This window comes from Corvus cornix, chromosome 4 (assembly GCF_000738735.6).
Source record: "Corvus cornix cornix isolate S_Up_H32 chromosome 4, ASM73873v5, whole genome shotgun sequence".
Lineage (NCBI taxonomy): Eukaryota > Metazoa > Chordata > Aves > Passeriformes > Corvidae > Corvus > Corvus cornix.
In genome coordinates this window covers 40,657,665-40,684,603 of record NC_046334.1, presented here as the reverse complement: position 1 = coordinate 40,684,603, position 26,939 = coordinate 40,657,665, and the positions used below count along the sequence as shown (strand labels likewise).

At 41.3% G+C, this 26,939-nt stretch overlaps 1 protein-coding gene across 1 annotated transcript in view; it reads left to right on the top strand.

The window, feature by feature from the left end:
* Positions 1-2,453: 2,453 nt before the first annotated feature.
* The window catches only part of ACSL1 (acyl-CoA synthetase long chain family member 1), a 38,617-nt gene continuing 14,131 nt past the window's right edge, over positions 2,454-26,939 (top strand). The window contains exons 1-9 of the mRNA XM_039550799.1: positions 2,454-2,554; positions 11,427-11,654; positions 17,727-17,841; positions 18,216-18,280; positions 19,548-19,649; positions 23,294-23,393; positions 23,561-23,739; positions 26,550-26,582; positions 26,756-26,807. Coding sequence (XP_039406733.1) covers positions 11,460-11,654; positions 17,727-17,841; positions 18,216-18,280; positions 19,548-19,649; positions 23,294-23,393; positions 23,561-23,739; positions 26,550-26,582; positions 26,756-26,807 — 841 coding nt within the window. The 5' untranslated portion in view covers positions 2,454-2,554; positions 11,427-11,459. The remainder of the gene's footprint in view (positions 2,555-11,426; positions 11,655-17,726; positions 17,842-18,215; positions 18,281-19,547; positions 19,650-23,293; positions 23,394-23,560; positions 23,740-26,549; positions 26,583-26,755; positions 26,808-26,939) is intronic.

Sequence of the window (26,939 nt, the reverse complement as noted above, 5' to 3'; positions counted from 1 at the left end):
AGTCCCTGGACGTATTATGTGGTGAGCATCAAGGAGCATCAGAGGAGTGATACCTGGCACTACTGAAATACCTATTTAAATACTGTGTAGCTGGGACTTTTGCAATTTCATGTTGCTGACAGAATTCATGAAAAGATATAAGACACAGAGAGAGAGAGAGATTTTTTAGAAACTCTCTTTCCAGTGAAAGACAAGAGAAAACCAGCTCACTAAAGTTTCTTGGAGAAAGCACTAAAATGTGGTGTATGGCCTTTAGAAACCCAGATGTGGAGAAACGTGTGCTAATAAAGGATTAATTAGCATAGTAGATAAAACAGTAATAAGCTTTGGTGTTTGGCAGATGGAATACATTCAGGACAAAGCATGAAATCACCAGTGCCTGAGATGGTGTATGCAATTCTACCTTGTTTCCTTCATCCAAAATCCTGGACAGAATGCAAAAATCACTTGGCAGATTCTGGCTGTGTCTACATGAGCACTAAGTGTGGTGCAAGAGGAGCAAAGCAGAAGAGCCCACCAGTGGAAGAGCAGCTGATGTCCATGCTGTTTGTGCTCTGGGGCTTTACTCAACTAGCTTTAGAGTGGTGCTAGAGATTCCATGCCCATTAGCAGCAGCAGTCAGTCAGACACACTCCTGGATTATGTGCTTCCATGTCCTTTCCTGAGAAAGGAATTTATTTTGCATTTCTGTGCCACTCCATAGTGTGAACCCAAGTGCAGTTAAGTGGGGACTATCAGCAGCTTCACAATTGCCCTCCTCCTTTGTGCTAAAAAGTGAATATAGGCTCCTTCCTTTCTTAAAACTGTTTTGCAGGAAGTCCTTTGCCTGGTATACTCTAGTATAAACGGAAGCATTAGGAAACAGTAGTTGCCTTTATGTAAAATAAAAGATAAAAGTACCTCCAGTAGTTTATAGAATACATAAATATACATAAAAACACATTTATAGAATATATATATATATATATATATATATAAAGTGTGCAACCTTAACACCCCTACACACACTTAAAATAAGTAATACCCAGGAAACACAGGGAAATTATGGCAATGCAGAATGTGCAACATAGTGGGACTTTGACATGTGGGTTGATGATTTACAGGTCTAATAAACTGATGCAGCACACAGCCAAACGAAAACCAGTTGAGATAACTTAACTGCCATCCAGAGGGACCTGGACAGATTTGAGAGGTGGGGGCACGTGAACCTCATAGAGCTCAAAAAGGCCAAGTGCAAGGTCCTGCACCTGGGTTGGGGCAATCCCAAGCATGAATACAGGCTGGGCAGAGAACGGATTATGGTGCACCCCTGGGGAGAAGGACTTGGGGGTGTTGGTGGATGAGAGGCTGGACATGAGCCGGCAAAGGTGCACTCGCAGCCCAGAAAGCTAAATGTGTCCTAGGCTACATCAAAAGGAGCGTGGCCAGCAGGGCGTGGGTGGGGATTCTGCCCCTGCACTCTGCTCTCATGAGACACCATCCAGCTCTGGGGTCCTCATCACAGGAAAGACATGGATCTCCTCAAGCAGGTCCAGAGGAGGGCCATGAAGATGCTAAGGAGCACCTCTCCTCTGAAGACAGGCTGAAGGAGTTGAGGTTGCTTAGCCTAGAGGCGGCTTTGGAGAAACATTACAGCAGCCTTCCAGTATCTGAAGGGAGGGTGCAGGACAGCTGGACAGGGACTATTTACAAGGGCATTTAATGATAGGAAAAGGGGTTATGGCTTTAAACTGAAAGAGGGTGGGTTTAGATTAGGTGTGAACAAGAAATTCTTTGCTGTGAGAGTGGCGAGACACCAGAACAGGTTGCCTGGCGAAGCTGTGGATTCCATGTCCCTGGAACTGTTTACAGCCAGATTGGGATGATGCTTTGAGCATCCTGGTGTAGTGAAAGGTCTCCCTGCCCATGGCAGAAGATCATTAAGGTTCCTTCCAATCCAAACCAGTCTATGATTCTGTGATAACTATCAGGGGTCCTGATAAAGCCCCAGCTGCCTCAAGATGCCCCTCAAACTCACGGCACCTCACAAAAAAAGTTTAGCAGAGGTAAGCAACAAATTGCAACAAGGTCGTTGTCCTCTTCCAACACTTTCATACTGAAACATATATCCTTTTAGCATATTTATACCGGATGCAGATGTCCTTTTGGAAGCCGTAAGAAAGCCCTTCCTTTGCAAACTGTAACCTCAGACCTCTGAGGGGTTAAGTGGCACTAGTCCCAGTGCTCCACTCAGCTCCCTGTGGATCTCTGTCATCTGTGCCCGCGCAGTACAAAATTTCCACCGCCCCCCCCGCGGGTTTGTGTGCGTTACCGTGGGCAGGGGCAGGGACGAGGGAGGGGGCAGGGATACGGGCAAGGGAAGGGGCAGGGACGGGCGGCAGACGGAAAGAAGGCCGAACGCCAGCGCCCGCCGGGCTGCGCGGACAAGCGGAGGAGGCGGAGGCGGAGGCGGGGGCGGGCTCGGCACACGCACACGAAGCTCCCGCCGTGCTCGGCTTAAATAGGGCGGCGCCGGGCAGCCGCGCACAGTCGTGGTCGCTGCTGCCGCCGGGAGGTGAGCGGGGTTCGGGGGCGCCGTTGCCGCCGGGGCTGCGGACCCGGCCGCGCTGAGGGGCCGGGGCCGTCAGGGACGCACCGCCGAGAGAGGCGGCTGGGCCTGCCGGAGCGGCCGCCGCGGGGCTGGGGTGGTCTGCGCCGCCGCTGTCACCGCGGGGCCGGGCGGTCCCGTCCCATCCTGCCTCCGATCCCTGTAGGCTGCCTTTGCGGGGCCGCGGGGCTTTCCTTCCCGCCCCGCAGTGGGATCAGCGTCCCCCGGAGCCGGCTCGGCTTCCCCTGGCACAAAAGCCGTCAGGAAAGCGTAGCCGGCTGTCTCCGGCCTCCCCCCGGCGCTGCGGCAGCTCGGGCTGGCCGGGCATTGTTCGGCGCTGGCGCTGCCCTCCAGCCCGGCTCGGCTCGGCCTGGCGCGGGGTGAGCAGCAGGTAGCGGGCTGGGCAGCGCAGTGCTGCCTACTGACTCCGGGGGTTCACGTTTGTTTAGCTGCCGGACTTTGCCTTCAAGTAGGCTATTCTTTCGAGCACAAATGCAGCATGTACTTGAAGCAGCTTTTTTTCCTCCTTCTTCTTTTAAAGCAGTTTAGAGCACATATGGAAATGCAGCGTGAGCCAAACTGGCCTAAAATGGAAGGTTGAGTGGCTTTGACTTTGCAGGCCTCCTCTGCTGCTAGGTAGGACTTGTGGTGCTACAGCACAGAGATTTAGCCTGGTTACGCGACGCTTTTGTTCTAGGATGCATACATTTCTTGTTCCTGTTGAACAGGAATTGCAACACTTGAACCCTTCTGAATTTCTAAAGGGCATGTCTGTGAGCTGTCTGGAGTATTACTGACACTCTCTTGGACTATGTAATCTAAACATATGCCTCACTTGGGTTAGCATCTGAGATATGATGGTCAGGTTCTGTGATAGGAAAGAACAGAACTATTCCGTGTGGTGTTAATAGATCTCCTTTTTCATCCGTGTTGCTTTACAGGGAATCGTGTGGTCTCCTGAGCCAGATCAGGAGAATTTACATTTGCCTTTTTGCTTTGGAACGTGCTCTCAAACTCACAAGCTGAGATTTCTCAGCCCTAGAATTTGGATCAGATTCAAAAAATTGAGTATAAGAGGGTATTGAATTAATTGAAAAATACCTTTCTCTTCCTCTTGCAACAATATCAGTATTAATAATGCAAAACCTGATACATGAAGTTCCTCGTGGACCCTTGCTGTTACTGCCTTTTTAAAATTTAAGGGTAGGTAGCAGATAGGGAAATGTTTGGAAGATGGCTAATAGGAAAAATCTAAAGCTTATTATTACATATAGCTGATGTGTGTAGTGCTATCAATTCAAGGTCTTGAGCAAACAGCCTTAGCCTAGCATGATTACAATGAATTTACAAAGGTAGCTTCTAAATTTGGTAGATGTTGTTTTACAACTACAACTTGGCCAACACGAGGTTGGAAGTAAGCCTTCAGTTTTTGAGAAGGAAACCCCCAAGTAGCCTTTTGTTTCGAGGACAAGTACAAGGTTGATATTGGTAGAAAAACAAGACCAGCAATTTAAAATTGAAGGAAAGACAACTTTGAAATACTTATGTGGGTAAGTGACTTGCTATTTCTTGAGCAAAGTCTGTGTGGCTGGTTCTTCTATCTCATTGCTTCGCTAGAAAGGAATCCTTCATGGGATTTTTGGGAGGAGACAGAGGTGGGTTGTACCTTTCCTGTTTTATTTGTGTTGCTCTTCAGTGGGGCAGAGTAAAAGGTTTCTCTTTCTTATCCCTTCATCACTTTTACTAATGTGAGCAACAGAAGGTAATAATAGGTTTTTGTGTTTTGTTTTTCTTGATAATGTGGTTGATGGAATTGGGTAGACTGAAGAAAACTAATGGCATGAAATTTTTTCAATGTGCAGCAGAGATGAGAGAGATGTTTTGGCCCAAGGGATACATTGCTCGATAAATTGGGCTTCTGACAGTCTTACGAACAGACTGCCTGCCATCTCCTACTTCTCTGCTATGCTAAATCACACGTTCAGAGATGTTAAATATTTCACTATGGTAAATATAACCAGTGGCAACTCCCTAGAAATCCTCTCAAGTAAGAGGGGTGATGGTTTGTTCATTGGTGAATGGTTTTGTGGGGGAGTTTACAATGCTGTGTGGCTCAGGGAAGCTCTGCGGTACAGCATTGACTGTTATTGTAGGCTGAACCCTGTCTGCAGATGAGACCTGCCCCATGCAGGTCCCACCTGACTCCTGAAATAAGGATGCTTGATAACATAAAGCTTCTGCTCTCTTGCTGCCTTTCATGTTGAGAGTTACTCATTTACACAGGGTAAAATCTGATTCCCTGCCCTTGGCAGGGAGTTTGGAACTAGATAATCTTTAAGGTCTTTTTCAACCCAAACCATTCTATCATAGTAAAATACTTCTTTTTAGTTAGGATTTGAATCCTAGTAGTACTGGTAGTTTGCTCAAAACTGATTGAAAACAGCTTGTATGGTTTTATAGAGATGTAGAGGAAAAATGGTTTTTGCTCTTGTAGTTGAGCCATTTAAGGGCTATAGCAGAAGTGCATGATGTCCCGTTTCCAGAAGGGGATTTCTCCCCCTTTTTTAAACAAATTACTATTCTTGAACCCAGAACTCTTAAGCTTTTTAGTTTGAGTAGTTTGATACTGCATGTGCCTGCCTGTGTTGGAAATTTGGCTTCTGCTGTTGGACTGCAGTTATAGCCTGGTAAGTTTGAATTAGTTTCCTAGGAAAGCAAAAAGACAATGCTTACTATTACTGACTTGGAGGAAATGTAGGCATACCCTAATACCTGAGGTCAAAAGGTTGCTGTGTTTGTCATACTGTTTTTTGTGCTGCTGGTGGTGGGAGGTCACTCAGTGAACCAATTGCTTCTCATAAGTACTTACTGATCTTCCAGTCTCAGAGTGTTAAGGGTTGTGTTTTTTGTAACAACCTGCTGGGTGTAAACACTATCTAGCATGATGCAATGGGGCTTAATGTGCCTGACCCAGGTTGCCTTCTGCGAGACTTCAGGTATCAGAAGTATGAGTGAGAAACTCCTTCTCAGAGAGTCTCAAAAGAGCACTTAAACCATGTGTTAGCTTGATATTGCACACTGGGCTTTCTGAATAGTAGCCTTTTCCTGGGATGAGTAGAATGAATCAGTTGGTATGATCTACTCAAGCTCTTAGGCCACAAGAAAGCTGCTGGGTTCTGTAGGGTGGTTTTCATCTAAATGGTATTTGGAATGATGCTAGATTAACAGAGTAGTGCCATGATGTATTTGCAAATCATAGTTGCAGGGATGCAATTCTAATGCATAGCAGTGTAGACTGAAAAATATTTGTAGGCACCTTATCTGGTTTTCAGAGATGAGAAACTGGTAAGACTGCTTGGTGACATGTTGTGCTGTACAGGCTTGGATTAAAGGTAATTTAATCAATCACTCTCTGAAAGGTTTTAGTCATACGTGTTGGTTTTCCATTATACACAGGGTTACCAAATGTTGTCGGAGGACTGTAATTGCACAAAAGGCATTGGGCAGATTCTTGTCATGTGTTTCAACTCCTGGACTTGAATAAACTCCAGTGACCTCACCAGTGTGTGCTCAGATTACTTATTGGACATCACTGAGAGGCAAGAATCCAGGTGGAGTTCCACTTGATTGCAAGGGGACTGAGGCCAAATGTCTGAGGACAGGCCTGTGACTTTCCTTGTTGATGTGAACAGAGCCTTGACACGCCAGTTTCAGATTTAGTGCTCCTTAAAGGTTGCAGCAGAAGCCTTAACTTTGGTTGCAGTTTATGAAGTAAGTCACTGTGGCCTAACTGATGGGTCTGAATCCAGCCTGTAGGTTGTTTCCCTCCAGTTCTGCCTTGTCCCAAGTGCAGGAACAGAAACTGAACCAGCAGAGGCAACCTGCACCTCCCAGTGCATGATGTCCTATGGTTGCTTATAGCCTGAGTGGGGGAGCTGAAGAGGAGTTGGAAGTGAAGTGTGAATACTAAGGATCTGGTGGTTCCTCCTGCCTGGGATGTGTTCCTTATTAACAGCTCTTTAGTTCTTCCCTCTTTATTCTTGCAGGAAGGTAAATATGTCAGTTACTGCTTTGAAAGAAGGGTTTATAGCTCTCATGCTTGGCTGGGTGAACTAGGTGATTTCTGGGTAAGATGATATTAATTAATTTATTTTAGTTGGGGAGAGGGCAGAGGGTGAGATGGAGGTGGTGGAGGAGGAGGAGGCCACAGTAGTGGATTAGACAGTTCAATGTACTTGATTTGTTCAGCCAGTCTTCTCTGGCTGAGGAGTTATATATGACTCCTCATATATGTCGTGACAGGCTGCACCACAGTAGGCATCTTGCTGTCTTGTCTGTTATACAGGGCTTGAACTGGGATTTCTCCTTCATGTCTCAAGTACAAAAGCTCCTTTGCTGTATCTTGAAGGTGGTTGTGGTTTGTTTCCTGGCCAGTTTGGCTGTCACAGGTGTTTGCAAGACCTCAGTCAGATTCCCCTCTAACTGCAGGACAGGCAGAAAATCCTGGGAGGATGTGGATGCAGTGTTTAGAGTTTTGTGCTTAATGTGTAGTATTACAGTAGTCCAGCCACTTCCCCAGCTGTGCTGTTGTGTTTCCTTCTGGGAGCTAATGGCTGTCTGGTCACTGAGACGAGAGTTGATCTAATTGAGAACTAGCATCACAACTAATGCAGAAAGATGGTGTTTGCTGGATCACCTCCCTTGTGACTGCCTGGCCAGCAGGGAGAGGGTTGTGGGAGCATGTATCTAGGACAGGTTGGACTGACTCAAATTTAAGGTGATTGTAAATGCACTCTGAGATTACGATTATGTATTCTATTCAGACAAAAGGATTTCTCCAGTTAATAGCCAAAGCTATTTGTTCTACCCATTTTTTATACATAGTAAAGGAGCTAGAATGTGATTCTGCACTTGTTCTTTCAAAGGCTGAGTGGAGAAAGGCTTAAGGAAAAAATGAGATCCATGGGAGCTGTGCAGTGTAACCTGTAAGAGTAAGAAAAAAACTGACTGCAGTGGCAGGTAGCTGTCAGGACAACTCCAAGGTACGTGGGTGGCTGGTTCCCTGTTTCAGCATATCATAAGGAAAATATCTTAGTGCCATATTGCTCATAATAAGAGATAGACAGCTTGTCTTGTACATTTCTCCTCCCTGCAAGAGGCTGTAGAAATAACACAGCCTGTTCTTTTACACCATGTGATGGATCTGCCTTTATGGCAGTGCTAGTGTGTTGTTTATCTAAATATTAGAATAGAGAGAAAGAGAGGCCATTGGTTCTTGGGGTTGTTTTCTTTGCAATACAGAAGCTGACGGCTGCTCTCCTGTTCTCTTCCGTTGCACTCGAACGATGTCTGGCTATGGATAGACAATAGGCAGGCTGCTGGTCACTGTAAATAGACCATTGTATGCCAAGAGTAGGAGCAGCAAAGAACGGCAGAGTCCTGCCAACTTGGGTTGTTGCCTTGAGATACTGGCTCTGCTGTAAAGAATGAGTCTTGGGTGCTGCAGGGTGTGTGTGCGTGAGCAGAGAGAGCTGGCTTTGTCAGAAACTTACAGAACTCCTTAGCCAAATTGATACGGTGAGTTCAGAGGGGCGCCTTTTGGGCTGCATTGTGGGAACTGTTTCTCTGGAGGTGGTCAAGAGAGATAGTTATCTCTGAAGCAGTTTTGCCTCCTTACCCAAACTGCTTTCCCTCTGGTCTTTTAGAAAAAAGACCAAGGTCTACTGATTGCATTGAGAAAAAAAGTGCTTTTGACCTCAAGTGTCAGTTCTGCTCTTTCCCCCCCTACATGTAGCAATCTGAGTATCACAGACTGGTACTTTTCGTTTGGCATCTTCTCCCTTTGGGTCTTCAGCTGTGTCTCACACTGGGGCTTAGTTTGAGTCTGTTCCTTGTGTTCTAGATCCTGTCTGGTAAGAAGGAATTGCAGGACCAGAATTTGTGAAGAGAGCATGGCTTTTTTTACTGGTCTTGAATGAGCAAACTTAGCTAGGTCCTTCCTTGAGGAAAACAACTGAAAGCCAGATGGAAGCTCCATTGTGAAGATCTTTGTATCTCAGTTTGGAGGCTCTAAACCTTCGTCCTTGGTCATGATAAAAACCCAGGATGTCTGATGTTGTTGGAGCATGAACCATGTAAATAATGAGGTGTCTTAAAGAAGGCTGGAAGGCATTGAAGCCTCTTTTCTTGCTGGGGCATATTTGGATGCATATGTTAAGAATGTGAGTTTATTTTCTTTGTTACACCTGGCTTTGCCGTAAATACAGAAAACAAGAGCTGATAGACTTAACAGATAGTGTTAAAGCTTGGAATTGCTTAGTCTTGCAGAAAACTGTGTCCTCACCTTGTTTTTTGTGCAGATGAGGCAGAAGGTATAATAAAAAGATATTATCTCAATATAAACATAAGCAGCAAAATGTATCAGTGTATACCTGATAACTTGTGGTATAAGTGCTTGAGAAAAGTTTTATGTTACAGGCTTCCCTAGAAACAACTGGTCGAGGAAATGAAAAGCAGAGATGTGCATCTATTTTCTTCACCTAAGCTGAAATCATAGCAGATCCTTGACTATAATGGGACTGATGTATGAATTAAATGATGATGTTTACCTCAGTTGTTACCTGTAAAGGCATCACCTGTAAAGCCTTTTGAGTAATTCAAATTACATTGCATTCCTAAATCATAGTTTGTGCGCAGGACACTTCCTGACTAATGCAGACAGGAAAGCAATTTTAGAAGTCTAAGGTGCTCATTGTGGAGGCCTGAGGAAAGAGCTAAGATTGCTCTTAGCCATTACACACATCATAGCCCCCCTTGTCTAGTTTCGTAACATGGTGTCTATGATATATGCGAAATTAACTTGTAAGTCCACACTTCCTTGTTGGTGTATTGGTGTTTTTTTATTCTTAGTGTTCAACTGTCTATAATAAAACTTAAAAAGTAGTTTTCACACCTGCAAGGCTAATGAGCATGATTAGGTGCATAAAAAGCAACTGCATGGTGATCCTAACTATTAAGTCAGTAACTGATTTTTTTTTTTTTTTTTAAAGGGTAGATGAAGAGCTTGTTTATATTCAGTTCATCTCTGCCTTCTGTTACTACAAACCAATGTGTTGTGGATTTTGTTTATAGTCTGCAGTGTATCACTGTGCAAGTATCAAAAAGGCATGTAGTGGCCCTGCATTGCCTGTTGAGGTGATGCAGCCCTGTGCCCTAAGGCTATGCCAGAAAAGAAAAGTGTGGGGGAGAGAGAGCAGTGCCTGCAGGCTGGGGATTATTCCATGGGTCCAGGACTACTCCAGAGGTGGAACTTGATTCCGTCCTGACACTGCCCCCATCCATGACCTTGCTTCAGCCTGTCCTGTTAACATTGTGAAACCATGGGTCCTTTGAACTAATTTCATTACTATTTTGCTGAATCTAGCAAATCTTGTCCAAATACTAGTTAGACTTTTGTCAACTAGACAACTTCTGTTGCCTGGGTGAATAACTGATTGCAGCAGTAAAGATTTCAAGGTCAGACTGTAAACTAGAGGTTATCCTGTAGAAATATGAAATGTTAACCGGGTATAGTTGGTTTTAAAACTAATAAACATAATTCTGCCCGTTTGGGTTTCAGAGTCTCATATGCCACCATCCTGCTGCGGTGGCTCCTTACACAGTATGTTTTAGCTATTAGCTACATCTTTGACATTCTCTAGGACCTTTGTTTAATTCTGTTGTCCATAGGAAATGGCTAGGACCTAAATTACCGAAGTAAATACATCTCTTTGTTCTTCAAGCACGCGGGACAGCGTTGCCAGCCGTCGCTGGGTGTCGGGCGGCCGTGGCGGTGTCAGGGCCCGCGGGCGCCCTTGAGCGCGGTGGGGTGAGCGCTGCGGGCCGAGCGCTGCCGGCTGCCATTGGCCCGCGCGGGCCGGCTGCTCCCGCTCACCTCTCACCTAGTGGGCATCGGCCGGGGGGTTCGGCATGTGACAGGCGTCCCGGGAGACCTTGGCTGTAGAGGAGAGCACCAGCTGAGCTGACTGCAATCCCCTTTTTTTTTTTTTTTTGTGCAGCTGGTTCTTGCTGTGGAATATCCGTGTCAGTGAGTGCTGGCGGGGAGCAGCCTCTTGTAGCTCTTCCTTCTGTGCGAACGTGACAAATCAAATGTGCTTCCTGTGCTTGATTGTATTGGTGCGTGCTGCTGCCTTGGGCCTCATTTGCCACTGCTTTAGTCTGCCTCATGACCAGAGATAAATTGCTGGCATGGTGCTGGGAGAAATAGGAAACTTGCTAAGTACCATAGAGGAGCTATAGGAGGGTATCAGCTTTGAAAGCAGCTTGCTGTACTGACCCTTCTGTGTATGTCTGAAGGGAGAGTAGAAAAGAGTTTATTTTACTGGACTTAGGAGAGGAAAAATACTGCTCCTGCTATGCTACTATAGGATTAGGATGCTCTCTGTTACATGCAGGCAAGGTAACATATGTCCCTGCCCTTCATTTCCCAGTCTTTCCTGCTTGATGATTAACTGTTTAAACATTTGTGAAATTCTCTCCTTTAACAAAAGGTCTGCTTTTTAAAAAGAACTTTGAATGCAGTCTCTGTTGAAAGCAATACTAAAACTCTGAAGAAATTCCCCCTTCTCAGCCCCACCTGTTTTTCAAGAGTATGAACTAATAATTGCTTGCTTACTTAATTGCAGCACAGATATATAAAGATGTTGCCTGCCTAGTGGCAGATCAAGTTATTTTGATGGTGGGAAGCCAGTAGGACAAGGCATACATTACTGTCCTACAGCAATAGTGAATCAAAACAGGATTTCAGATTTTTTTGTGCAACTTTTTTTCATACCAACAGATTCCAGCATTGGAACAACTGCACTGAACTGCAATGCAAGCGCATGAGTTGTTTAGATACCTACGAATGCCAGAACTTGGGGATGTCAGGCAGTATGTGCGCACCCTTCCGACAAATACGCTGATGGGCTTCGGTGCTTTTGCAGCTTTGACAACCTACTGGTATGCAACAAGACCAAAAGCATTAAAACCACCATGTGATTTAGCAATGCAGTCTGTGGAAGTAGAGGTAAGTGTCACTTGATGGATTCTGTACTTCACTGAAATTTGAACCCTAAATGTAGCATTGAGAGAGACCAAATACTTGATTTACATTAGGGTGTTTCTAAACCTGTAGTGTGGGGGCAATAAATTTCTGAAATGTGGCTTGAACTCCTTTTTTTGGCTTTCTGATTTTGAAAACCAACTTGAGGGCTGAGGTCACAGTGGAAATAATTGTCACAGGAGAAGAAGACTGCTGAGAAACTGAGCTTCTGATCTCACTAGTGACAAAACTTGTTCATGTTAGAATTGGCACAGTGTAGTTTTCAATTCCTGGCCACGTGATGACCTATTAAATTAGATCTTGGGGTTCCATTAGGCATCCTGGTATATACTGATTAGGCTAATACTCTTCTGTTATTTTTAGTGTATAATAGCTGACACATGAGACTTTATATTGTGTTACAAGCATGAAGAGGGTACTAATTGTCCTCAGATGATCTGTGGAAGAAATATTAGTCTGCCAAGAGATCCCAGCCACAGAGTAAGCTGAAATTAAACCAGCCACCTGCTGAACTCTGGATATGTTAACTTAGCTTTTGTTTTATGCTTTTTAGAAGCAGAGTTACTTTTAGGTGGTGGCTTCTAAAAAGGGAAGTCAAATATGGAAAGAGTCTGACTGGGAGAAGCTGTTGCTTTGTGAGCAAATACAGACAACTGGTTGCAAGGCTGGTGTTTCTGGGAGTTGTGGTTGTATTGATTCTCCTGCTCACTACAGAGTCAAATACTTAATCTTTCAAGAGTACTTCTCTTTCATCAGGACAGACAAGGTGTTTTCTCCTTTTGAAGTTTTGGAAAATTGTGATCTTTAAGGGAGATACTTACAAAATGTAGGATTGTAAAGCTGACAGCTTCTTTCCTTGCTCATGATAGTCAGAAACTACCACTATAGATTTATATATATATATATATATATATATATATATACACTTGGAACTGAAGTCTCCCTTTACACTACCTTCTTCTGCATGGATAGACTGCATCTAGTTGTCCTGTATCAAATGAATTAACATGACTCTTGTGCTTAAGAGCAGATGTGACTACAAACTGATGTAAACAAATGTGGCAGAGCAGTTTGAAATTTACAGTAGGTCACCTTCATGAATGTTAGCAAACTCCTGTCATTACTTCAAAGTGAGTACTTTTTTCAATGTTTCATAATACTGAGATTAAAGAATGACACATTAGTTGGCCCCTCCATTCACAGTTTATTTCCTGATCTTCTCAGTATGGCAAACAGCAGGCTTGCTGACACATCATGTTACTGTAGCAAATAGAGGTCTGCTACTAGAAGTACACAAAGGGAAACAAAAATATGCACTTGCAATGTGATAATTGCCAAAACCACCTCTTTTCAAGCAACATGTGTAGAGTAAGGATCTAGACATTAGATCTCACTTCTCTTGGTGAGCTTTTCTGATTCTGACAGCAGACATGTAGACAATGTCTTGTAAAGCAGCACATCTTGGCTGCTGGAATGAGCTAGCAGTGCAAGTTTTCCAGCTGTGGAGTGTCTCATTAGGCAGTATAGACTTCTGCAGATTTTTGGGGGGCATTGCACTATGAGATGGTAAAACAGTACCTTTTAGCTGTCCATGAACCCCATGACATGCTTATTTGCTTGAGACTGACAGCTGTCTCAGTTCACTGCCTTTACTTCTTCAAGTTAAATTACTTGTCACTGCTGGATTCTGAGATTGAAATCTTTATTTGGTGGTATGAGACTTCACTAAGCTACTTAAAGCATCATTGATCCAATTATACTAATTGGCTCTCTGATCTGAGCAAGATAGGTATAACAGCATTATTTTTCAATGCCTCTTTAGAAGATAAGTTTTAATGGGAAGGCTGAGTAGTAGTAAGACTTAAATGAAAAACACCTGAGTGTGTTAGCATGTCATGGTGATAAGAGCTCAAACTTAGAGAACATCTTGAAATGGGTGAGATCTGTCCAATTTTTTTCATTAAGGGCTGTATCTGAACTATTAATAGTATTTAAAACTGTAATCAAATGAAAATGTATGTTTTGAATCAAGTTTCAAGTGTCTGTTAGAATTGCTACTCTTAAAACAGTGACAAGACTGATACAGTACTCGGGATTCAGGTTCTCACTACATTTTGCTTAGAATTTAACTTCATATACTCCATTTTCTTACATATATGTTAAGATTGTCACTTCTAAAGGGAAAAAAAAAATCGAATACTGCTCTGAAATTCTTAACATTTTCTTTCTGCCTAAACAATATGATATTAAAAGGCCTGAGGAATTGCTCCAAAAAAGACATGGCAGAAGGCAATGCCTGTTTGCTACCATTTTACTCTCTAATCTACCTGTTCATTAACAATAAGAAATTTGAACTAGAAATAAGCTTATACATAACTCTTACTTGTGATTTAACTTTGTTAGACACCAAGGAAATAAGTGAAGTCATTGGCTGGAGTAGGGTTTCTACATGTTCTGATAACATATCTTCATAACTTCATGTGGGAGAAAACAGATCCTATTTACTGTTGTTCCAGGTCACTTCCCATCTCGTGACTGTTTTGATTTGGTAGGCCAGCACCCAGTGACCCATTTTAACCATCACTGGATGAGCATAAAGATTGCACATGTAGTTGAAAATGGGTGCAAAGAATTAATGAAGTGGCAGGGACACCTTGCACTAGACCAGGTTGCCCAGAACCCCTGTCAGCCTGGCCATGAACACTTCCAGGGATGTGTCATCCACATCTGGATCTGTCTGCCTGTAGATAGCTCTTTCTTTCCGCTGGTGACTAACAGCTGAATAGCTTTGGCTGTTGATTTTGTGTGCAGGCTGTCAAATACATTAAATCTTGCTTTAAAAACTTCCATTTTTCCCAACTTATGCCATGTAGAAGAATAGGATAGAAATAAATATTAGGATGTCAGTACCTTCTAAGAGTAGGACTTTGGATTTGACTGGCTTTTTTGTTCCCCTAAGAAAAGAAATTAAAATACAGAGAGAAGTATTCAACTCATGAAAACTTTTTAAGCCTTCTTACATTCTTCTGATACATTACCAGAATTCTAGCATGCCTTGTCTTTCAAGAATCACATGATTAGACATGTGCTCGTCTCCCTATGAATGATCAGTTTAAGTGCTGTATGCTTACTTAGGGAGTAGCATGCTTAAAATTATATGGCTGGCTTGAAAACTCTGGTTCATACTACTTGCTGCTCAGAATAATATGTTGGTGACCTAAGCACCACTTGCTAGTATACTTTCCTTCTCAGGTAAAGGGAAATTTCTCTTGTCTCTGAGGCATGGTGGAGCCTACAGTGTGTTTTGACATTACTGCTAATCCTAAGCAGCCTGTGTCAGCAACAAGCAAACCCACAGCTTGAACAAAAGCAGTTATTTTACATGACCTGAATAGGCGTTGATAGAGTAACGTATGCTCAGTTGTAGAATAAATCTGTTTCCTTCAGATGCTGCTATTTTTAACCAATGCCAAGGTTTTAATCAATGACCAGGACCTGATGTGTAATGGATTAATTTCCTGCAAGTCCCTGAGCTGCTGCAAGGGCTGCTTTATACAAGTAACTAGAAACTGTTCTCATATTAATCAGATTTTATTGCCTGGCTACTTTAACAACACTTTTTAAAACTGACAACACTTTTTAAAACTGACAACACTTTTGACTGCTAATCTTTTTACTGGACAGATCTATCAGATGCCGTTCAACTAACCTCTGTGAAATCAGCCAAACATTCCAGTCCTGAGATTCAGACACTTGGTGGTAACGACCAGTGATTTTTAAACGAGTTTGCTGCAAACAGAACTTTCTATCCCTGATATTGCACAAACATTCTGGATAAGGACCATTTGGACAAGGTCCTAAAACAGTTCTTGCTGCTTTCAAGCAAAATGTAGACCAATTCTATTGCTTAGTAGGTGAGTTAATTTAGACCTTGCATTATGCTCCTGGTTTGACTTTCACCATATCTGGGAGTATTTCACCACATCAATAACATTGAACTCCTTACGGCCCTCACACAAGGAGCTGTGTGTTTTTCAGAAAAGCTTTTATTCTAAGACTGTTGAAAATCCAGTGAATTCTACTTTACTATGGGAAAAAGAATGAAGTAAGCAAAACTGACAGTTGGTTATGTTTCCCCTTACTGAAAACCCATAAGAACTGATGGGAACTTTTTAATAGTAGTCTGTTATAGAGTTTCTTTTTTCAGAAGAACGGTGCCATCAGTCCTGTATCTAAGCAGTGTGCTGTCTGATAACTCATCTTAGATTTGGTTAGTGCCTCAGGTCCTGAGAAATAGCTTTTGTGGTGCTGTGTAATAGGGCATATAAACAAAACAGTAGTAGCCCACATGAGGAGAAACAAATACTTCTTGACTCTTGCTGAGGAATGGCTTAGGCTATTGTATTTCACCTGATGTAGGAATTATAGCATGTCAGACATGGTACATGGGATACATTGCACTTGTTGATGTTACCATGGCTGGTAACAAACTACATTGTGTGATGTTTCTCAGATTAGCTCCAGAGTGGTGACACTGGGAAAATCTAGAAGATGACCTTGATTATCCAAGACCTGAGAAACCAGTGAAATAAAGCAAAGCAGTCTTTCTTTTCTTTCCAGGCAGAGACATGTACTAGTGATCTGTTAATTTCCTGTAGAGTAGATGTTGGTCCGAGAGCAAGTATACTCTTGAATTTCTAATGTTAAAAATTTTTAGAGGTAAGCCACTCATTAGCTTATTCTGGGTCATGTTCACAGTGTACGTTTCTGCTTACTGTCAAAGGAGTGGCAAGCACTGCATTACTCATACTGTTTTGCTAAAACAAGTTAGACTTGTTTTAGTGTAAAAACATTTTTTTTTCCTCTCTGTGCCTTTAATGTGCTAGCTGATTTCTATAGACATGGGTAATATGACACCTTCTGTACATAAACCTGTATTTATGTAGCTTATACATGGAACAGGTGATGTCTGGTCCTCCAGGATACTTCGAAAACAAGACAAGAAACCAATGGTAGGGAAGAACCTATGACAACATGTGAACAGGTTTTAGCTGTGGATGATAGACAAACTAAATCTGTGCTTGAATTGTTTAGGGTTTGACTTTCTGAAAGAACCAGAAATTGATTATGCCGATAGAGAGAAAATTTTACGCAGTGTTTACTCAAGACACTCTGTTTAACCAGCTGGGCTGTTCCTGATAAGAACTTGCTTGTAGGTGTCTGTCATCATAACAGGACTAATTAACAACTGTGGCCCAACAGTAATTGCATAACTGCAATTTGTGAAACTTGATTGCTCTGTATAAAATGAGATTAAATAATCAGTCACTCTAAAAAAGGCAGTGTTAAAACTGAACTATTAAATTCTTGTATTGACTTATTGACTTCCAATTCTAGCTTATGTAAGTGCTCACCAGCTGAAAAATGGTGATTTTAGTTCTCAAGATAGTATTGTCTTGACTGCATTTAAATAAATCAGGAGGAAACCCTTTTTTGTAAGTTGGCACTTTTAATTGGATTAAAGGACTCTATTTGGAACAGAATATTTTGCTTATGAGAACACTTGTTTAGGATGTTGGTGACCATGCTTAAAATCATTTAGGGTTGAAACCAGATATTGAAGTGTGATTATGTTCTGTAATCTTAATTAGAAAAGTAGATCAGGATTGCACTATTAATATTCTAGAGAGCTCTAGAGGCTGGATTTAGAAAGCTGGATGAAATTATGTTCCATACTGCACTAATAGAGTAAAATATTTCTTAAGAAAAAGTGTTTTTGACAAAAAACACTGCCCTTTTGACTGCCCTTTGACAGTCTTTACTATTCTTATTTGTTCTGTGCTATCATAAGTAGCTGAGGAAGAAGATTTTGCCTGACAGGTTTTTGGTAATGTAGGGAGCAGTCTGACTCTTGAAACAATGTCCTGGAAAACCTTGCATAGCTCTCAAGTTCTCTCAAGAAGAATATTGCTTCAAGCAATTCCCATTCATTTATAGCCAACAAGTGTATCTAACCTCTCTAATTGATTTTCTTAGGGCGGTGAGCATGCTCGAAGGTCCTCTCTTCTCAACAGCGACGAACTGTTGTTGTACTACTATGATGATGTGAGAACAGTTTATGATATTTTCCAAAGGGGTTTACAAGTATCAAGTAAGTCTAAAATTGAAGATAATATTTTAAATATGTCAAGAACTACATATTTGAACTCCTTTGAAATGCAGCAGGACATAGGGGATCTCTGTCTAGCAATATGATGAATGTATTGGATGTGAATTTTCTTGAAGATGAATTAAACTGATATCTTGTGAAATAGAGTTCTGTGAATAAAGTCAGTGCTGTATTCCTTGGCCTAAACCAACTTTGTTGGCCTCTGTGCTTTCCCAGCTTCCTTTCCTGCACCCCTGAAATAAAAACCTAGTTTGTCATCTGAAGGTGTCTGCTGAGAATCTAGGGACTTAACACCAAGAGTGGTGTCAGGACAGAGGAGCTGGGGTTAAATTTTGAGTAACTTTTATCTTTTTTAGATAATGGTCCATGTCTAGGTTCTAGAAAACCAAACCAGCCATATGAATGGATCTCCTATAAAGAGGTAAGTGGTCTCTCTAACTTAGCGCTAGACTTCCTTTTGCTTGCTGAGACCATTGAAACAACATCCAGTAATGTGATATAACAAATCTGAATTATTTATAGATGTTTTAAAGTAGTAGCAGAATATTGCAGAAAGGTTCTAGTTCCTATTACCAGTGTCTTAAGGGAGCAGCCTTAAATATGTGCAAGGGAGAGAAAAAAAGAGCATCTCCTGTGCTTGATTTGTTAACCCCAAAAAATTCTGAAATAGAGCTGCTATCTTGGCAGTCCTTAGCATCTCAATGCTGAATTGTTTAGCACTTGGGCACTGCCTCTGAAGAAGCTGCAGTTCAGGGGGCTCAGACTGCTACTACTTTGTGCTTGCTTCCAAGAGGCTCACTTTACACTAGGAGTTCTATCTACAGGTGTTGTTTGGGCTTCCTGACAACTTGTCTCCATAGTGCTGAATGATGGTTGTATAGGGTGCTAACAAATCTGCTTCTAACTAGCAGTGTGCTGCTTCTTGATCCCTGAAAATATCTGTATGCAAATCTCCATTAACAGCTCTGCATACTTAGCTTGTTCCTGATTTAATCAGTTGGTCTTCAAATTTGCATAAACCTTGCTTATTGCATACTGTTAAGGTCATTAAACACCTTCTGTGTGTAACAGACCTCACCTTTTTCCCAAGGTGACTTTGCTGGGATTTTGTTAGGTGCAACCTCTCTTTTATTAAAGCTTTACTGTTGGGTCATGTGACTAATGTGGTTTCAAGTCATGTGCTATATAGAAAGGCTTTAGAAAACTGCCTTCCCAAGCTTTGTTTATAGAATTAACTGGGTTTTGCCTCCTTGTTCTCCTGCTTTTTGAAGGGAGAAGTGCTATTCCCATAGGCACTGATTGAAGTAGAAGGATGGGATATGTAGTGCTTGTGATTAAGCAGAAATACTATGTTTAATCATTCCAGGGTCACTTCTTGGGTTTAACACAGATACAGCAAACCGGCCTTTTCTGTGTATGTATGCTTAACTTTTAAACTTACACTTAACACTTTCAAGTGTGACTGGATCAAGTGTTTCTTCTGCTGCATATTGAGTGCAAGTGTAATAATTGCAATCAGTGTGATGTAATGGCACTGCAATGTTTAGGTTATCAAAGTCACAGAAGGCATCTGGAATATCCTAGAAAACTTCTCTCTCATTCATACCAATTAATAATTGTTGAGGAGAGTTTGCAATTATGAGCTTGCTTATATTTTTTTTTTCCTACCTCTTTTTTTGCCCCTCCAGGTTTCAGACAGAGCTGAGTGTGTGGGCTCTGCATTACTCCACCGAGGCTTCAAACCATCTCACATTCAGTATATAGGAATCTTTTCACAAAACAGACCTGAGGTAATTTAACTGACATTTTGTGTATTTGTGGTCTGAGCATTACTGAAATGGCCCACTCCTTTATCTCTTGGCAGTGTGCTTCCCTACTGAGAGCCCTTTTGGTGTCAGGAAAAGCCTAAAGGCTGATGTTGTAGACCCATGAGCCATAGGCATGGCATAAGAACCAAAACTGCTAGTTGACACAATGGTTAGTGTCTTATATTGTTGGTTTTGTTTGGTTTTTTGCTCCCAGAGCTAAACGCAGAAGGCCAGAGAGCAAAAAAAGAATCAGAGAATTCAGAAGAACTTAACTAATTATCTTCTGATTTCCAGGTTGTAGAGGTTGTTTAATGGGAAGCAAATGTAGTTCTTAGTGAATGTAAACAGTACTTGGTTTCTCTTAAAAAGTAACATTAGAGAACCAAGATAATTGAAAGTGACAGGAAGTCACAAGGAGGTGTTTAAACCTTTAAAACACAAAGGAACACTTAGTGATTAAATATTTGGACAAAACGATGGGCTAAGATGATAATTCTATTTCTGCCAGATGCCCTGGGTACAAAGATTCTGGGAGGGGAAACTGCTGCTGAAGGCAAAACTTGGAAATTAATTTAATAAAAATGGGTAGAAAGACTGAAAGTGACATAATTAAAGAAGATTACCTGACACATCTATGGGGATATTCAGGTTGATAGTGCCTACCCATTTTAACCCAGAAGTGGTTTTAGATTGCCTTTTCTAAAAATATTATGAAATATTCAGAAAGTATGTATTCTCTAGACTTGTTTATTAAATCTGTTTAATAGGACTGAATTTCTCTAGGTTTGTGTTTAGTAGCTTGAGCTAGCACTTGCTGCATTAAGCTATTCAATGTAAACCTTTATTAAGACAGGGGACTGGTTCTTACTCTTCGTCAAAAGGATGCTGTCCCTCTTGATTAAACACTCCCATTTGTGTTTGCCATTATCAAAGGACATCTATAGTTCTGACAGGGTTAGAAGTGTCTTGGTCTCTTGTTGTCACTAAAATGCAAGCTGTGTGACAAGTGACTTTGGCTTCATTCTTCCTCTTTCAACCTACATCCCAAGGAAATCCTGAGCTCTTGGGTTTTCCTGCTGGAATTCCCTTTCTAACAGCTGTAGATTTATTTCTGTAATAAAAAAAGGCTTTAGTTCTGTAATAAAAAAAGGCTGGAATATATTCAACTAGGAAGCTGTTGAATAACATGGGGTTACAGACTCTGTGGTTCAGTTTCCTGTGCATATAACATGAACTGGAAGTAAAAAAGGGAGACAGATGTTTTTGTTGTGCCAGTTTCAATTGCTTCTTTATAGATCTTTGGGTGCAAACTCTCTGCTGGGTTAGTGAATTTTCTGGAGGTAAGCATGGAAGTGTAGTTTGCTCTTGGATCACAGAGATAAAATGCTCAAGTTTCATTGCTTTGAGTTGGGTCAGGAATGAGCTAAAAACACTTGTTTAAACCAGCAGTTTTAAATCTGGGATTTTCCCTGCTCAGAACTACTGGATGGATGTTGTGACATCCCAAGCATAATCACTAATCCAGACAGGAGAAAATGTGAAGGGGTTTTTTTGTGTGAAATGATTCACATTTGTTCCTTCAGGGAAGAACTGCTGGGGAAATCCCCTAATGGGGAAAATCCTAGCATCTGACTTGCTTAAATATGAAAAAACCAAACTTGGATTTGTAAATAAAAGTATTACTTTCTTTGAGTTCCTGAAAAACAGTCATCTCTTCTGGAAATGAGGAAGTTTTGTTTTGGATTGAGAAAAAACACAACAAATACACTTTCCCCTAAAAGAGCAGAGCCATGTCAGAAAGGAAACTGGAAGTCTGACTGTTGTCTATATTCAGTACAAGTTGCTTGCTTGGGCTTTGAGAGAACTCAAGTGTCAGGGTTTGATATTTATATTTACTCTTAATTTTAGAAGCAAAATGAGGGGGAAAAAGGCATCTTGGTAGCCCAGAAAATAAAGGTGCTGTTTGTACCATTGAGAATGATGGTGTGCCAGAGCTGTTGGAGGCTGCAACAGGAAGCTTTTATCACTGCGTGCAGCTTCTGAAGTCTTGCTGTAGTAGACCCCCACCCTATTAAAATAACTACTAAACTTCTGGCTGCTGAACAGCACCACAGCTGCCCCCTTGTTACATGTACTGGAGGATGCTGTTTAGGAAGAACTCTTCAGTGCATCCTTTCATGGTTATTATAAAGGTGCCTGCTTAGACTTACCAGTATGTGTAATGTCTTCATGAAAGTCTAGCTACCTGTTAGCTGGCCTTGTACTAGTTTTATAAGAACTCTTTCTGGACAAGAGGTGTACAATTTGCCCATTGCATGAATGCTGCCAGAAAAATTTCCTGTGTTTAAGGCTGTCTCAATCAATAGAGTACTTTGGGAAACTGGCCCCTAATAAACAGTTTGTAAAACTGAGATTTGGCAACTTTAACATAGTCTCTATTAGATATTTTTTGGAAAAATCAGCTGAATCATGTTTAAACTTGGCATCATGAGGGGTTGAGGTAGCTGGCTAGTCCTGCAAAAACACTGGAAAGCGTAACAGTTCGGGGGAGGGGAAAGGAAACACCCCTGTTAGTGCAATTCTTGTTGAATTGTAAGTTCTGGTAGCTTTTAAAGGTGGATACTATTTTGTTCCTGTCATTGGGACTGACTAAAGGCACTGACAATTTTTGTCACTCTTTGATGGGAAAATCAGAAATATTCCAGTTCCACTGGCTTCTATGTGTCTGGAGGCTCCCATTTGAGGGGTTGCATGCTATTCTATGTTTTGGTGTAGCTAGTTGATTACAAACTACACCCAAGTTTTACTATTAAAAAAAGAATTGCATTACTATCTTACCTTGATGATACTTTGGATGAAAATAGGTTGGCTGTAATGCATTGCAAGCTCACATAGCACATAATGCTGCAATATTCATTATGTTTATTGAGTACTCTACTTGTTAGCAGGTAAATCCTTCTTACTGCAGCTTGTAGGGATGTATTTGCATTTTTTTATGCAAGTCTTCATATTAGATTCCTGTAAAGAATGGTTAGCGCTGAGAAATGTTGAGAAACTTTCTGGGGCTGACTCTCCAAGGACTTCTACTTTAATTGTGTATGTTGCATGTGACCATCAAATGAGATGCAGATAATGTAGGGGTAAGAATACTGCGTGTATATAAATTTAATGTGTGTCAAGACATAGGTGAATCCTTTACTGGTTCATGGTAATATGGAATATTGAAAGCTTTGCCTACCTCAATAACATAAAACCAATAAAAAAGTCAAAAAAGACTTTTGCTCCAAGTCTTTCTGTTTGTAGGTAAACTGAGGAGACAGGTAATGTTAACTGCTTTTTTCAAAAGTACTTAATATTACTTTTAGGGATAGAGTTGAATTATATTGGATTGGATTCTGTCCTATAGCTCCTTATTATTTGGGGATTTTTTCCTCCTTCTACAGGTAAAAATTGAGTAGATCTTCAAATTGAGAAAATGATACAAACTGCCACTTACTTTTTAGAAAGACTTGTCCAAGTGAGCTGTGTCCTATTAGTTTCCTTGTTAGAGTTTACATATGAGTCTTTCTTGGAGGTCTGTTACAGTAAGCAAAACATAGTGACTTTCATCTCTTCTCTTTGTGCAGTGGGTCATCATTGAACAGGGATGCTATGCATTCTCCATGGTGGTGGTGCCACTCTATGATACACTGGGAGCTGAAGCTATTACATACATTGTGAACAAAGGTAGGACACTTGCAGTAGCTCAGCAGCTGAATAGGTGATGACAGACCTGACTGAGGGCAGAACTGTAACCTTCTTTGGAAAAGTCTTCCATTGTGATGTACTTCAGTATGTATGGATCTAGTCTAAACTGAACTTGTCATGTTTATAATATAGTTCTTTTTCATCAGCTGACTTGTCATTGGTTTTCTGTGACAAACCTGACAAGGCCAAACTTCTGCTAACCAGTGTGGAAAAGGGAGAAACTCCAATACTCAACACCATTGTTGTCATGGAGTCTTTTGGTGTGGATCTTGTGGAACGTGGCAAGAAGTGTGGTGTGGAAGTCTTCAGCATGAGAGAAATAGAGGTAAGACTGCTTAACTGCTTTCATCCCATTTACTTGTGATGGATTCGTTTCAAAATACTTAAGTTTTTGTTGGATTGAAGTTCACACAAAAATATAAAAAATAATAGGAGGAAAACAACTTGCTAATGGTATTTCACAATGCTTAAAGTATAAAAGTGGATGTGCCAAGATGACAGAAGGAGAGCTTTATTAACATGGTCCAAGACTGAACACTGGATCTGAGTGTTAAGGCTTGCCCATGTGAAGCATAATGTGATAATTATATACTGTGACTAATATTTTAGAAATTCTTATTTCAAGATGAATCTGTGTAGGTTTTGGTTTTGTGAAAAGTGGCATTTTCCCCTGTACACGGAATCTACAAGGTGTTTGCTGGGGCAGAAGGAAAATGTCAGTCAGCTTTTTAACAGGATAAAGTTATGGTGATATAGGGGAATGAAACTTCCAGGTTTTGGAAGTAGAAACCATTTTGATTAACCACCTGATGTCCAAGTCTTGGTTTTGATTGTAGTTTATTTTGTCTGCAGAGATCTCTTATGCAAGTTTATTTCATAACTTCACTCATTTGGAGAACCCTTTCCCAGGATCAAATTGCATGAAGTACATCTTTACTGTGATATTATGAAACTGGGTTTAAACTGGTTTCAGCTGTAGTTCTGATGAAGGCTTGGGTCACTAGGCTTTGAGTATCTCCAGAAAAATGTGCTTGTCTTGTGCAGGTGTCAGTAACTGGCGTGAAATGCTTCATTTCACTGAACTTGTTTTCGCAGCAGTTAAGACAGCCATGTTAATAGGGCCACCTTCTGGTAAAGATACAAAAACGTCAGCATGCCTTCTTTCAAAAGAAGATTGGCTATATTGAAGCTAACTGGCTTCAGTAAGTGTGCCAGGTTAAAATGAGGCTAAAAATATTAAATGGGGCTAGAGTCAAGTCACTTATAGTTCACTGGCCAAAGGGTTGGATTAAACTTAGAAAAAGAGTGGCCCAACTGTAAGTTGTTAGACTAAAATTAGCTTCTTTCCTTGAGTTGAACTGCAGTTTTTGACAGAGAAAGATGCTTTCCACTGGATCTTCTTGGAAAAACAAAACTGAGGGTGAATGTTGTCTTTACATAAGATGTTTGTATGCTTAACTAGTGATTTTCAGTAGTACCATGCAGCTCTTATTGCATTAATGCAAACATCAAGTAATAGGTGTTCCAAGAGCCTTTTGTTTAAATGTCTGAAGAGAAGTCAGAGGCAAACTTAAGTATTTCTAATAATGCTTCAGTGAACAGGAAAGTTTTTTCACTTGTTTTTTTAAGAGGGTAGAGACTTTTTGTGTCTCCTGAAAGGTAACTATGAGCTGTTTAGGAGCTTAGATTAGAATAGAATGACTATTTCTAGCTTTAAGTAGTCGTTTTCTGGATTTCTGGTTTGAGTTTGCTCAGCTCTGCATGGGTTACGTGAACAGTTCCTCCATGTATCCCCTAGAAGCAATCAGCTCAGTTTCTGATGCCCAATATCTATATGTATCATGTGGTTACTTGTAGCTGAGTAACTGTGAACAAATGGCTCTTAAATAGAAAGAGATGGTGGAGTTTGGTTCTAAGACATCAAAACAAGGGTCTGGAGATCTTAGCTGTATATTCACTAAATCCCAGATTTTACTCAAAGTGGGTTGTAGGGAGGTACTGAGCTTATGGTGGTACTTGAAATGGAGGTGCTGTACTGAGCAGACAGCTGTGTTGCCATAGTGGTAAATCTTTGCATAATACACCCTTGCAAAAAGGTAAGCCTACAGGTATGGGAGGAGCGTTAACTGTGTTTCCAGACATTCCCTTTGTCTTACACCTCCTTGGGTAAGTCTGACAGGTGCATCATACTAAAGAAGTCTAGGGCTCAAAGGAATGCGTATGCTATTATTGTGTACTTGGAAGGTAAAGGCAGTGGTGAAATTGCTGCCTGTCCTCGAAGGGTGCTTCCAAAGCTACTAACAGAAGGTCCTCTTTAACTTGCATAAGCCCTTAAGCTTACACTGTTTCTAGTCTTACATAGGCATGACAGTAGTAAGTCTTGGTTTGAAACTTTAAAGCTCATAGATACTGAACACTGGCTTGCAAATATTTCCTCTTATTGACTATATCCTTGGTGGTAAAAGGATCGCTTTGGTATCCTTTCCCTTCTGCCTAAAGAACCCTAACATTAGTGGTCAGGTCTGAGTAACTAAGGAGGGAGAAGGGGTTTGGGTGAGAGTTTCTCCTGTGTAAAAGGAGTAAAAGCCAGCAATGGAACTCTGTCTTCCTTGTCACAAGCAGTGGTGGAGGTGCTTGCTGAGATGAATCTTGCTTCATTTACTCAATAATTCAAATATTCAATAGTTGTTAGTGGCACATCTTCTGCATGAGGTATAGGATTGATTGTCTGTCTTATCATAACCTTGAACTTCCCTAGTGAGTGACTTCTAGTTTATTAGCTGGAGAAAAACCCTGTGAGTTAGATAAGTTATCATTTATGTATTTGTAGAACATGGTAGTTATTCTATATATATTTTTAAAATGTCCTGTAAAGCCTTTGTTACTCTTAAAATAACCATAGAATCCCAGAATAGTTTGGGTTGGAAGGAACCTTAAAGATCATCTAGTTCCCACCCACTCTCCAGCCATAGGCAGGGGTGCCACCCATTAGCACTGGGTTGCTAAACAAGTTAAAATGCCTTAACAGAGAGTCTAAATAATGAAGTACTATAGTGTTTAGTAATACTTGATAAATTTAAAGCAAGAAAGTTACATGCTTATGTCTAAACTCTCTCTCTTCTCTCCTTTCTGTAGGAGCTAGGAAGAGCACACAGACAAAAGCCTATGGTAAGTGTGATATTGATTCAAGTGACAATGTGAAGCTGGTTAGCATTCTTTAGGGAGACTTGCTAGTTTGATCTCCCGTAGCTCAGAAGTAACACTAGTATCCTGATGTTTTGCCCAGGAAAATATTTTTCCTTGCTATCTTAACCATACTAATACTTTCTTAACTCTCATAGCCTCCAAAGCCAGAAGATGTAGCAGTCATCTGTTTCACCAGTGGAACAACAGGTACAACTCATTATATTATGTAGAATTTATTATTTTGTGTGTGCAAAAATAATTCAGAAGCCCTCCTACTTTCTTTCTTTCCAAGACTTACCCTTGCTGCTGCACCTTTTTGGCAAGTAGTAGCTGGGGTAG